The sequence below is a fragment of the Phyllobates terribilis genome, unplaced genomic scaffold (genome assembly GCF_046119375.1).
Source record: "Phyllobates terribilis strain yellow unplaced genomic scaffold, ASM4611937v1 Scaffold_7__3_contigs__length_470593459, whole genome shotgun sequence".
Taxonomy (NCBI): domain Eukaryota; kingdom Metazoa; phylum Chordata; class Amphibia; order Anura; family Dendrobatidae; genus Phyllobates; species Phyllobates terribilis.
The window spans coordinates 290,312,960-290,326,502 of NW_027362767.1; the positions used below are offsets into that span (position 1 = coordinate 290,312,960).

Consider the following 13,543-nt stretch of genomic DNA (forward strand, 5'->3'; position numbering starts at 1 on the left):
AAGCAAGTTAGTGCCTCCTATGGGCTTATGTTCATATAGATTCCTACTTGACTATACTTCCTTTCTGTAAAGTAACTTGTGTCTTTCTGGCCCCGCAGGTATCAGCATTAACCGCGGCTTGTTGTGTCTGGGTAATGTTATCAGCGCTCTGGGGGATGACTCCAAGAAGGGGAGCTTTGTGCCCTACAGAGACTCCAAGCTAACTCGTCTCCTACAAGGTATGTCTGGAGTTCTGCTTATTGCACACTAAAAAGGACTTTAATATTGATGATCAAGCCTTAGTATAGGCCATGAATATTGCATTGATGTGAGTCTGGCTCTCGGGACCCAGCTAATTGCTGTAGTGTCCCTCTCAGCCCCAAAGAAATGGGCTGCATTCTGGTGTACCGGTATAAGCTATGGGGCAGCGCTCACCGCAATGTAGCGGCTTCAGTTGATTGGTTGGGGTGGGACACTCATCATACTTATTTTAATATTAAAGGCCTATCCAATTGTTTGGAGAATTGGTGTATATCACTGCACACATACCCTTTCACTCCCATTCCAATGCTGTCCAGTCCTCCGGTTCCAGCTGCAGTGATTGTGCTGTGACAATGACCTGTGAACACTGCAGCCAATCATTGATCAGTGGTGACTCCCTACAACCAGTGACCAGCTAAGGAGGCCGTGTCTGCACATCAGTGCTGCAGCCAGTGGAGGGCTGTACAGTAACAAAACACGAGCGTCAGGGCATCAGTCACACACTATCTGTATATTAACTTGTTTTTCACTATGCAACCCATTAATTAAAAGAAAAAGCAATTCCAACATTTTTGAATAAATGGTCAATCCCCAGCCAAGCCCCTTATGTAAATAAAATGGTTTACTATTGCTATAATCTTGCATCCTATTAGTGCATATAAGAAAGCTGTTCTATTTTGGAAGGAGTGACATATAATGTGTATATTCATCCACAGATTCCCTCGGTGGTAACAGTCACACTCTCATGATTGCTTGTGTCAGCCCTGCTGACTCAAACATGGAGGAGACCCTTAATACTCTCAGATATGCAGACAGAGCCAGGAAAATCAAGAATAAACCTATAGTCAACACTGATCCCCAGGCGGCAGAGCTTCAGAAACTCAGACAGCAGGTACTTGTATCTTCCAGAGTCTGAAGAAGCATGAAAGCGTCGTCTCCTCTGTACTGTCAGGATCTCACTATGTGACTGTATTTCAACAGGTTCAAGATCTGCAGGTTTTGTTGCTACAAGCCCATGGAGGGACTCTACCTGTCCTGACCAAGTAAGAGAATAAAATTAGTAGGTTAGTGTTGGTACAAAAGTAGTTTAAAGGGGTTGTCCCTTGAAAGACATTTTTGGCACTTTCACAGGATATGCCATAAATGTCTAATAGATGCTCTGTGCTGCACCAATTTTCCGACAGGGGTGCCCTGTTCCGACCAGAGCCCTGGCAGCAGTGATGGGTGAGGCGGCTGCACATCTGTGCCTCTTGACACTCTGCCATGAGAGTTCAGACTACAGCCATGTGCACTTGCTCATCTGTCCTCAGAACTCCCACTGTGGTGAATTGAGAGACGCACTTGATCTGCCACCAACGCCATTGCAGCAGATCAACCATCCGGAGACGGGTGCATGTTCCATCTTTAGAACTGATTATTCTCACTCCTCCTCATATGCCTAGAGAACTCACTGAGTCACAGGAGTCCCTGACTTCACATGCCACTTTATTTTATTTCCCTTTCTTTACTCTTAGCATGGAACCATCTGAAAATCTGCAGTCTCTGCTGGTGAAGACGAAGACCTTGGAGGAAGAGAACGGTAAACTCAGTCGAGAGCTGAGTGAGGCTGCAGAACAAACTGCTCAGATCCTAGAGAGAATTATCCTGGTAAGCTTCCCACTGGATGGCCGTCTGGGTTTTTGTTGTGTAGAAAGTCATTTTGATCACTTTAGGGAAAAATCTCCTAAGGAAATATTCACAATTGGGTGACCTGGTGCAAATAATTTCTACATCCAAGTTTATTAACAGCCGTCACATCCAGACAGATGGAATGGATTTTATCCAGGAACAATGGGTGAGGAAACCCTTGCATGGAATTATAGATGGCGTTTATTCAGGAGTTGTCAGTGTCATCAAATTGTTCCTTTATAGAACTGTATAAAGCGCTTGCAAAAAAAACCAAAACACAATTCTAACTAGGTCGGGTTGTCATGAGTTGGGGATATGCAGAAATGTGCATCTGAACACAACATCTACATACAGTAGGAGTCATGGATGTCAAACTCGTATTTGGCTCATGAGAAAATACAAAATGTCTAGTAGAGCTGGCCCGCCGGTAGACACCGCATGCTAATACTACAAATCCTGTGTTTCCGGTACAGCACTCCCCATCTATGACGGGCCTCCTTACCGGCGGTCAATGAGCCGGACGTTCCCTACATCGGCACGCACTCCCCCTGTGCTCTCCATTCATCTCAGCGCACATAGTGCCTACTACCCTCTATATCTGCAAGGTGCACACAGGTCTGCTATGGAGCCAGTGTGCCCATGCCATGATTTATTGCTCTATTTGGTCATACAGTTATATGAAAAAGTTTGGGCACCCCTATTAATCTTAAGCTTAATGTTTTATAAAAATTGGTGTTTTTGCAACAGCTATTTCAGTTTGATATATGTAATAACTGTTGGACACAGTAATGTTTCTGCCTTGAAATGAGGTTTATTGTACTAACAGAAAATGTGCAATCTGCATTCAAACAAAATTTGATAGGTGCATAAGTATGGGCACCCTTATCATTTTCTTGTTTTAAATACTCCTACCTACTTTTTACTGACTTACTAAAGCACTTTTTTTGGTTTTGTAACCTCATTGAGCTTTGAACTTCATAGCCAGGTGTATGTAATCATGAGAAAAGCTACTTAAAGTGGCCACTTGCAAGTTGTTCTCCTGTTTGAATCTCCTCTGAAGAGTAGCATCATGGGCTCCTCAAAACAACTGTCAAATGATCTGAAAACAAAGATTATTCAACATAGTTGTTCAGGGGAAGGATACAAAAAGCTGTCTCAGCGATTTAACCTGTCATCGTTTCCACTGTGAGGAACATAGTAAGGAAATGGAAGAACACAGGGACAGTTCTTGTTAAGGCCAGAAGTAGCAGGCCAAGAAAAACATCAGAAAGGCAAAGAAGAAGAATGGTGAGATCAATCAAGGACAATCCTCAGACCACCTCCAGAGAACTGCAGCATCAACTTGCTGCAGATGGTGTCACTGTGCATCGGTCAACTATACAACGCACTTTGCACAAGGAGAAGCTGTATGGGAGAGTGATGCGAAAGAAGCTGTTTCTGCAAGCACGCCACAAACAGAGTCGGTTGAGGTATGCAAAAGCACATTTGGAGAAGCCAATTTCTTTTTGGAAGAAGGTCCTGTGGACTGATGAAACCAAGATTGAGTTGTTTGGTCAGACAAAAAGGCGTTATGCATGGTGGCAAAAAAAAAAACAGCATTCCAAGAAAAACACTTGCTACCCACAGTAAAATTTGGTGGAGGTTCCATCATGCTTTGGGGCTGTGTGGCCAATGCCGGCACCGGGAATCTTGTTAAAGTTGAGGGACGCATGGATTCCACTCAGTATCAGCAGATTCTTGACAATAATGTTCAAGAATCAGTGACAAAGTTGAAGTTATGCAGGGGATGGATCTTTCAGCAAGACAATGATCCAAAACACCGCTCCAAATCTACTCAGGCATTCATGCAGAGGAACAATTACAATGTTCTGGAATGGCCATCCCAGTCCCCAGACCTGAATATCATTGAACATCTGTGGGATCATTTGAAGAGGGCTGTCCATGCTCAGCGACCATCAAACTTAACTGAACTGGAATTGTTTTGTAAAGAGGAATGGTCAAAAATACCTTCATCCAGGATCCAGGAACTCATTAAAAGCTACAGGAAGCGACTAGAGGCTGTTATTTTTGCAAAAGGAGGATCTACTAAATATTAATGTCACTTTTCTGGTGAGGTGCCCATACTTATGCACCTGTCAAATTTTGATTGAATGCAGATTGGACATTTTCTGTTAGTACAATAAACCTCATTTCAGGGCAGAAACATTACTGTGTCCAACAGTTATTACATATATCAAACTGAAATAGCTGTTGCAAAAACACCAATTTTTATAAAACATTAAGTTTAAGATTAATAGGGGTGCCCAAACTTTTTCATATAACTGTATATCCTCCATGTTGTTTCTTTGTACACTGTTATCCTTTCCCTATATATTGAGATTTTATCCTTTTTTGTTCACTCCTTACCATTGTATTCCCCTGTATACTGCTGTCTACCATCCCCACAACCCTAACATCCTGCAGTATTGGGGTACTCCCTACCCTAGATAGACACACACACTTTCTCTCTCACACACTTTTTGTTATGAATATCAAGGTTGGCCTGCTGTCTACCATCCACACAACCCTAACTTATCCTGCAGTATTGGGATCCTCCCTACCCTAGGCGCGCGCGCGCGCGCACACACTTTTTGTTATGAATATCAAGGTTGGCCAGTGACTTTATCCAAGTTTTTAATTTTGTCCCCCTTTTATCATATGATATATGTATTCTTGCAGGGGGTTCAGTTGCAGAGACCCCTAATAATGCTATAGTTTAGACCCCCAGTGACCATACATTTATCACCTTTCCTATGGACCCTAAGGTAAGAATACACGGTGGCTGCGACTTGTGGCTGAAAACTTGCCATAAACTCTGGCAAACACCTAGTTAATTGGCCGCACAACTGATGTTAACACTGATTTTACCTGCAAAACAAGACCAATAAAAATCATTAATGACAAGACGTTTTGGCAGGAAAAATACGTCCGCAATTTATAGGGGTTATTCACTTCCAGAAATTCCTGGTCCCAGTTAATAAAACAAAAAAAAACACTACTCTCCTGGTTCTTTATATCGGCTGCACGTCATTTCGCCAGCCAGTCTACAAGACCAGAGCCGCTGAGCTTCACAGATGGCTGTCGACCTGACATCAGCACTGCAGCCAATCACAGACAACGGGAGCAGCAGTGGAGTCTCAGTGCTTTACCTAGGAAGAGGGCGTAAAGCATTTTTTTTTGCCTTAATAAACTGCACTAGAGAATTATAATTTTCTGAAATGGGTGAATCCCTCCAGCCATTAATAAACTCCACCTACTGCATAGATGTCAGACTGAGGCCCATGGGCCAAATCTGTCCTGCAGTGTGATTGTTGTTTGTGGGACAACTCCATTTGAACATCTATCCCATACATCTGAACGGGATTTTTGGAAATCCCATTTATGATCTTGTTGGCACAACGACACCATTCAGATGTATTGAGCGGTTTTATTTCAAAGATGTCATGTTATTTTTCTTTTCTTTTTTTTTTCTCCTTGTAGACTGAACAGGAGAACGACAAACTTAACACAAAAATGGAGGAGCTTAAGCAACACGCAGCGTGAGTCTTCTGGTTTGCCTTGTACTTTTATGTAGAGAATCTGTTCGTCGTCCTATTAATTAACTGACTTCATCCGGTGCAGCTGTAAGGTGGACCTGCAGAAGATGGTCGAGACATTAGAAGACCAAGAACTAAAGGAGAATGTGGAGATTATTCGCAACTTGCAGCAGGTCATCGTCCACCTGCAGGTAAGAACCAGCGTTGTTAGAGGAGTTCTAGGCCATGTTAAATAGTGTTAATGTATATGGTTCTTTTGACACGGAAGCAACACCATTGGAAATAACATCTCACCACCATTATGCCGTCTGTAAACTGATTTCTTTTTAGAGATTTGGGACAGACCCTTTAAATTGGTAAATTTGTGACATGTTTTAGTCTATGATACTAGTAAGTTGTAATATGTGATAAGCTTTCAGAACTTCCGCAGAATATTGCCATTTGTGGCACATTTCTAATTACTGGTGCTGTTGTGCCCTCTGGCTTTCTTTATGTTGGGTATTTTCTAGGTTTTCATTTTAGTCTGTGACACACTTCATTTAAAGGGCTAGAGCTGTTATATAAAAATGTCTGTCCCCATTCTGCCCAAACTGGAATATTTGACTAAAACGTCATAGTGGGCTCAGTGCACTGTTCTGCCCACTGGTTTTGCATCATGCCCCTGCTGCTGTCATTGGTGATTGACAGTGTTGCCTTTACTGAACTGAGGACTGTCTGCAGAGAAAGCTCTGGCCATTGCTGGGAATCACCAGTGAGGGAGCCGGGAGCATGCGAAACCAGCGGGTGGAATGGCGCGCTGTGCCTCTCGGGCGCACTCGGGGTGCAGTCAGGACCCAAGTTATCATATTTCATTAAACTTCAATTTCTACAGAACAGAGGCGCAAATGGAACACTAAATATTTTTTATATGTATTCTTCTTGCTGAGGATATCCCTTACACTGTTATATATATTACTTTATGCTGTCAGTTTGGGCTGATACAACCCCTTAAAACATCATCCCGATTGTCCCATGTCTTTCCTTGTGTGCAGTGGTCTAAGCCCAGGAAAAGATATTTTGGGCTCCTATTATAACTGCATATTGTTGTAGACCTATTTGTTCCAGCTGATAGATGAAATATACCTGCTCCACCTTGCTGGAGCACGTTTTGTTTGCACACACGAGAGCTTTGTTTTTTCCTCCTTAGTGCTATGAATTGTTCAGTGAGCAGTGCTCCTGCGGAGCAGCATGTCCGTCACTGATTGTCTGTCTTCAATCCTTCCTTTCCATCAGGATGAAAGTTCAGGAATTGCTGCGTCTATTGAAGCCATGGTAGATGAAGTCGCACACTCTCCAGCTTGTGAAGAGGTATAACTTGTATGTAATAGAGAAACTCCTATCAAATTAAAAAATAAAAATTTGTAAATTACCATAGATTTTATAATTGCAGAAATTGTGCTTTTCATGTTTTTTCTTTTTTTTCCATTGTTTTTGTGCTTTATTTTATCTTTATTTTATTATTAAAGGGGTTATTCATGACATTACCATATTTTTTGGGCCATAAGACGCACCTAGGTTTAAGAGGATGAAAATAGAGAAAAAAATTGAAACAAAAAATGTGTTCATGATGCCCTGTTAAGGGGAAGACACTGTTATAGGTGTAATGTCCCCTAATTCTGTTAATATCCTCCATCCTGGTGTATATGGCCCCCTCCTTCCTGTTATGCATGGCACTCCAATCCCCCATCCTGGTATGCATGGCCCCCCTCATCCCTCTTCCTGGTATGTATGGCACCCTTCATCCTGGTATCTATAGCACCTTCATTCCTTTTCCTGGTATGCATGGCACTCTCTATCCCTGTATGTATGCGCCGCTGTGTCCCCCCCCCAATCTCTCTTCCTGGTATGTATAGATTTCCCCCCCTCATCTCTCTTCCTGGTATGCATGGCACCCTTCAGCCTGGTATGCTTGGCACCCCCTGATCCCCATCACGCTGCACAGAAGAAAATAAACATTCGTACTCCCCTCCAGCGCTGTGTCCCGCTCTGTGCCGGAATAGTCACTTCATGCCGGGATTGTGTGCGTGGGGAGCAGTGACCATTCATTCTACCTAATAGCGTGCACGCTGTAGCTGCAGCGCGGCTCCTGCTCTGCGGTCAGTGTGCCCGCTATTAAAGGTCATGAATATTCACCACACCCATGGGAGTGGTGAATATTCATGTAGTTTAATAGCGGGCACGCTGACAGCTGAGTGCAGCAGGAGCCGCGTTGCAGCTCAAGTGTGCGTGCGATTAGGGAGACTGAATGGTCACTGCTCCCCACGCACACAATCCCAGCGTGGGGGGAGAAGTGACTATTCCGGCACAGAGCGGGACACAGCGCTTGAGGACAGAGGAGGTGAGTATGAGTGTTTTTGTTTTTTTTTTCTGTGCAGCGTGACGGGGATCAGGGGGTGCCAAGCATAGGAAGATGAAGGGGGCCATACATACTTGGGATGAAGGGTGCCATACATACCAGAAGCCGCTGTAGGGACAGTGTGCCGGCTATTAAGGAAAATTAATTTTCACTGCTTCCCACGCCCATAGGGGTGGGGAGCAGTGAATATTCATTTTCTTTAGTAGTGTGCACAGTGTAGGCTGCAGTAGGTGGTTGCTGCCTCCGGTTCCCCACTACTCAGCCGCTGTCGCTTACCCCACATCCCCCACCACCCACAGTCACAATATTTATGTACATCGGACTAGAAGACGCATCCCTCACTTTCCTCCAAAATTTTGGAGGAAAAAAAGTGCGTCTTGTAGTCCAAAAAATACGGTAATTATTTTTGTGTATGGGGCCAACCACTAATGGGCAGGTAGTTATTAACTACCTATGATTCCCCTACTTCAATTCACTTGTCAACAGAGCAGCTCTTCTGGGTTGCTCTGGACGGGGTGTCACTGCAGACATCATGCTGATTAACAGCCGGCTCCCCGCAGTTAGGCAGTGGGGAGCAGGCTGTCAATCAGCATGACATCTGCAGAGCAGAAGAAAACACTGCTCTCTTGACTTGACTTCACGGAAAGCAGAAGAAACACTGGCAGGAGCGGTCCTTGATTGAGATGGCAGATATGAGCGCCGTGCAGACCAGGCAGGTACGTTCTTAGCCCCATACACATTAATAAAAGTGGGCCCTACTGCTGTCACACGTGCTGCAGATCCACACCACTGCCATTCAATAGGATGAATCCACAGTTTTTACATGTACAAGAAATGAGAATATGCATTTGTTGCCTGTTCCCAGACAAAACTGCTTGTGAATGAGGTATGCAATATCTCAGTAACTTGCATTGGATGCAGAATGGTAGTGGACTTTGAGGGTATGGATGCACATACCCTTGCATATAAAGGAGTTGGCCCTCTGAGGTGCAGGTGGACTTCATGACTACATCTGGGGTAGCTGGTAGGAACGTTTCAGGTGTGATCTCTACCTCCAGCTGTGCAGAAACCAGCAGGAATTGTCATTCTCTGTCGGCTTGTGTCGCAAGTAATAAACTATACATGAAGTTCTCCTGCAGTTTTGCTTGAGCTGGTCCACAGTACAGTGCACCTGTGTTCAATGGGTTTACATCTGGCCACTGCCAGAACTTATACCCATTGATCAGTGAAGTTGTTGGGTCATCAATATCGGATCAGTGGTCCGTTGTGAGGATAGATCAGCAATATCTTGTAGCCAGACAACCCTTTACTGTTTATATATACCTTCTGAAGGACCCAAGAAGCCTGACTAACCCGGTGAGATCTTGGTATTTAGAACCCAAGCTGTTTGGTGCTTTTCTAAAGGGTATTACTTTATTGGGACAAAGCCCACTTAACCCCTTTCCCTGGTGATCAGCTGATATGATGGATGAATGCACTGTGTCCACCTCCTACTGTAAGGGAAATGTATGACACAGTAGTGGTTCTCCACAGCCGGAATATACACACTATCTTATGTATATGGAAAAGGGGATAATTTAATATTTATTTTAGGTTTTCTATTTGTCTTACCTTTTCAGAAAATGGACAGCGGAGAGAAGCGTTCTTCGGATGGCTTTACCACTCATCATGCCCTTAGACAAGCACAGCTTTCCAAAGAACTCATTGAGTTAAATAAAGCATTGGTTCTGAAGGAAGCCCTGGCCAAAAAGATGGTGCAGAACGACAGTCAGCTGGAACCTATGCAGGGAGAATACCTGGTAAACCTTTTCATTTATCACCGAGGACATTGTAACATTTTCTGTTGTAGTAAACCTATCATGCCACAATCCAAGAAATGCAAAAACTTGCAAAATGTAATATTTAAAAAAAAAAAGTGCAGTTTCTATGATTGATTAGCCTTTTTTCCCCCTTTATGTGCAGTTTTTAGTACACGTGGCACAAGTCCTAAAGTGACAAATCGCAGAAGAACTGCACCCAAAAAAAAATGACCTTATTTAAACACTAGTGTGCCCACTGTCACGTGTCTCAACCGTCTGTTTCTCTTTCTTGAATATTCTCTCTTTAATGTATTGCCTTGTATGTAGAATAATATAAAGACCTTAGAGACAGAAGTGGGGGCTCTACAGAAGGAGAAGGAAGAGTTAATCCTTGCTCTTCATTCAGCCAAGAAGGATACCAATCAAGCAAAGTGAGTGACGTGTAAATGATTTATCCAATTAATTCCCATTTTGTAGATGTTGTATTTTTGTATTTTCCAATGTGTGTGATTACTGCATTGTTTATAGTGTTCCATCTAGAAAATGCCCATTACAAAGCTTAAAGGGAACCTGTCAGCTAAAAATCTTCTTTACCTGTTGATATAGCATTAATCTGCAGTTATTAGTGTCTGGCTGGTTTACTGGAGCAGCTGCTACAGGGAGGAAAGTGACTTTGTATTCTCCCTGCAGCCGCTCTCTTCCAGTCATTGGGGCTGTAACAGTCACTGCTCTGTATACAGTGAGTGCACAGTCATCACTTCCCCCGCACCTTTAGGCTATGTGCCCACGATGCAGAAATGCTCCACATTTTTCCTGAGCGTTTCTGCATCTCCCTGGCAGAAAAAACGCATGCGGATTGTACATGCGGATTGTACATGTGTTTTTCCTGCCAGGGACAAGCAGAAATGAAGCGTTCTTCACATGCATTTCCGCATGCGGAAATGCAAGAGCTTTCCAAGCAATTTTAACATCACTTGGAAAGTGCTTGACAACTTGGTTACACTATATAAATCCATGCAACCTGTATGGATTTATATAGTGTGACCCCAAAGAATAAATATTCTTACCTTCTGATGGCCCCCGGTCTCCTTAGTGATCCGTCCTGGCTTGCCGGCAGCTCGCGATGGTCTAAAAGGACCTGCAATGACGTAATTTAGTCACGTGACGGGTCACACGACCGCTGACGTCTGCGGTCGCGTGACCCGTCGCATAACTAAATGACATCATGGAAGGTCCTTTTAGACCATCGCGAGCTGCCGGCAAGCCAGGACGGATCACTAAGGAGACCGGGGGCCATCAGAAGGTAAGTATAATGTATATTTTTTATATTTTTTTAACAAGTACTATGGTACCCGGGTCTGGAGGAGAGTCTCCTCTTCTCCAGACTGGGTACCATCCACACATTGAACCGCATGAAATCCGCATGTGCATGTGTAGTGATGTGGATGTCATGCGGTCCAATGCAAGTCAATGGCGGCAAAAACGCAGCGACTCCGCAAAATAATTCGTAGTGCTGCGGATTTTTCCGCAATTATAATCCGCAGCGGAAATTTCCGCAGCATGTGCACAGCACATGCAGATTATCATTGGGGAACACTGCAGACCTTCTGCCAAGCGTTTTTTAAGCGTTTCTGCAGCGGAATTGCCACTGCGGAAACGCTTAATAAACGCATAGTGGGCACACAGCCTTACAGACAGTGTGGGCACAGAGCAGGCTGTCAATCAATGTGCAAGGAAGTCCTCACTAGTTTATAGACAAACTCCCGATTCATCCACACTGACTATTTTTCTCGTCGGTCTTAATGAGGGGGTGTGGTGGAGTCAGACTCTCATAATTCATGTGCCATGTCAATCAGCGACTGGAGTCAGATTTCTGGCCACAGCTGGTCATGAATTAGACACTGTGAAGTCATCCCCTCGCCACTCCACTTTGAAAATCTGGCATGAAAGCTTTGAAAAGTTTCAAAATTTTGGTGCAACTTGGAGTTGCACCAAAATTTTGCTTCTTTTCAAAGCTTTCACACCACTTTGTCATAAAAGCTTTGATTTATCGGGGCCAATATCAATCTGAAATGGCCACTTTGGGAAAGTATTGTGAATAGCGGCTTCTCTATTGCTGAGCAGTATTGCTGAGAATACTTTTGGTGCCGGGCTGAGAGAGGCTGACAGTCAGGGATGTCTTCACTATGATCTGACCCAGTCATTAGCTGAAAGGAAAAGCAAAGCTTCCATTCTTGGCCCACAATGTGGCATGGGGAGGGCCCTTGGCACAAGTTTTCACGAGATTGTGGTTGGTTTGTCCTGGCCATTTGTGTTCTGCACAGTCAGGACTCCTCACTGATTATGACGGGATCCATGTTTTCCCCCTCACCTTCCTCTTGCAGGCTTTGCTTCTCTTCTGTCACATTATTTTAGCTGTCTCCCAATTCTTTTGTTTTTAGTGGTTACTGATTTGATCAGCACTAGGTTAAAAAATGATGCCTTCAATTGTGCTAAATTATGTACATTTCAGTGGGAACTAAGAACTTTTAAAAACTTTGAAACTTTAAATGATCAAATCTTTTTACAGGCTGAGCGAACGAAGACGAAAAAGATTGCAAGAACTAGAGGGTCAAATGAATGATCTAAAGAAAAAGCTGAATGAGCAATCAAAGCTCCTGAAGTTAAGGGAGTCCACCGAGAAAACTGTTGGCAAACTCAACCAAGAAATTCACGTGAGTCTGGGGCCGCCAATCTCTGTATTTTGCACCCCCAGAGGATCTCCCCTATAACAAAAGGCTGATTTATGTCTGACAACGTTGTCTGTCTCAGATAATGCAGATTTTCAGTTGTTGTCAGCATGACCAGAAATATTGGCACGATCTAGAGGACCTGTCGGCTCCCTGATCTGCCTATTTTTGTAAATACTTGATATCCCAATAATTTTGGGACTGTTATATCTCCAGAAATGTATGCATCGATTGACAATATTGGGGGCAGATCCTTTTCCATACCGGCAGTGCCCATTCGGTACTGATGGTATTGGACTGTGTAGGGACACACCGCTCTGGCAAGGAAATGGTCAGTTTATTCCCAAATATCCAGGGGGAATAACAAGAACAGCACAATACATAGTTGTAATAAAATATGTCCAAGTCGTTGTTTAGTAGGGCTTGCAAGTATGACCTTGAGGAATCCGGAGAAGTGCCACAGTGCCATTCATACTGGTGTATAAACATACATATATATATATATATATATATATATATATATATATATATATATATATATATATATATATATATATATAAACTGCAGACGTCCATTTGTCTTCTACAGGCAATGAAGATGCAGAGAGTGCAGCTCATGAGGCAGATGAAGGACGATGCTGAGAAGTTCCGTTCTTTTAAACAACAGAAGACTAAAGAAGTGATTCAGCTTAAGGAGAAGGTACGTGGAGGCATTGTATCCTGATCTATGTGCAGAGGTCCTGTTCTTATTATAAAGCAATGTTATTTCTCTTTTTAGGACCGTAAGCGTCAGTATGAACTCCTCAAATTAGAAAGAGACTTCCAGAAGCAAGCCAACGTACTACGCAGGAAAACAGAAGAGGTTCGGATCAGTGGTGATGACTTCTGTGTTATCTATTGTAGAACTTTGACGTGATATATATACAAATGTGTATTTTTTTTTAGGCGGCAACTGCAAATAAGAGGTTAAAGGAAGCTCTGCAGAGACAGAAGGAAGCTATGGATAGGCGGAAGGATACCCAGAGCAAAGGCATGGAAGGAGCGTCTGCCAGAGTCAAGGTAAGTAAAGAAACTGTCCTCATCAGGTCAGTTTGTCTGATGCACAATGCCAACTTTGAAAAGTACAATTTTAATCAA

The 13,543-nt window shown here is 43.4% G+C and overlaps 1 protein-coding gene across 2 annotated transcripts in view; it reads left to right on the forward strand.

The window, feature by feature from the left end:
* The window catches only part of KIF4A (kinesin family member 4A), a 53,467-nt gene that overhangs the window by 25,972 nt on the left and 13,952 nt on the right, over positions 1-13,543 (forward strand). For both annotated transcript variants that reach the window (XM_073640940.1, XM_073640941.1), the window contains exons 8-20: positions 99-218; positions 957-1,132; positions 1,222-1,283; positions 1,755-1,887; positions 5,428-5,486; positions 5,569-5,674; positions 6,756-6,830; positions 9,498-9,677; positions 10,005-10,108; positions 12,247-12,391; positions 12,996-13,106; positions 13,185-13,268; positions 13,352-13,465. In XM_073640940.1, the coding sequence (XP_073497041.1) occupies positions 99-218; positions 957-1,132; positions 1,222-1,283; positions 1,755-1,887; positions 5,428-5,486; positions 5,569-5,674; positions 6,756-6,830; positions 9,498-9,677; positions 10,005-10,108; positions 12,247-12,391; positions 12,996-13,106; positions 13,185-13,268; positions 13,352-13,465 (1,469 nt within the window). The remainder of the gene's footprint in view (positions 1-98; positions 219-956; positions 1,133-1,221; positions 1,284-1,754; positions 1,888-5,427; positions 5,487-5,568; positions 5,675-6,755; positions 6,831-9,497; positions 9,678-10,004; positions 10,109-12,246; positions 12,392-12,995; positions 13,107-13,184; positions 13,269-13,351; positions 13,466-13,543) is intronic.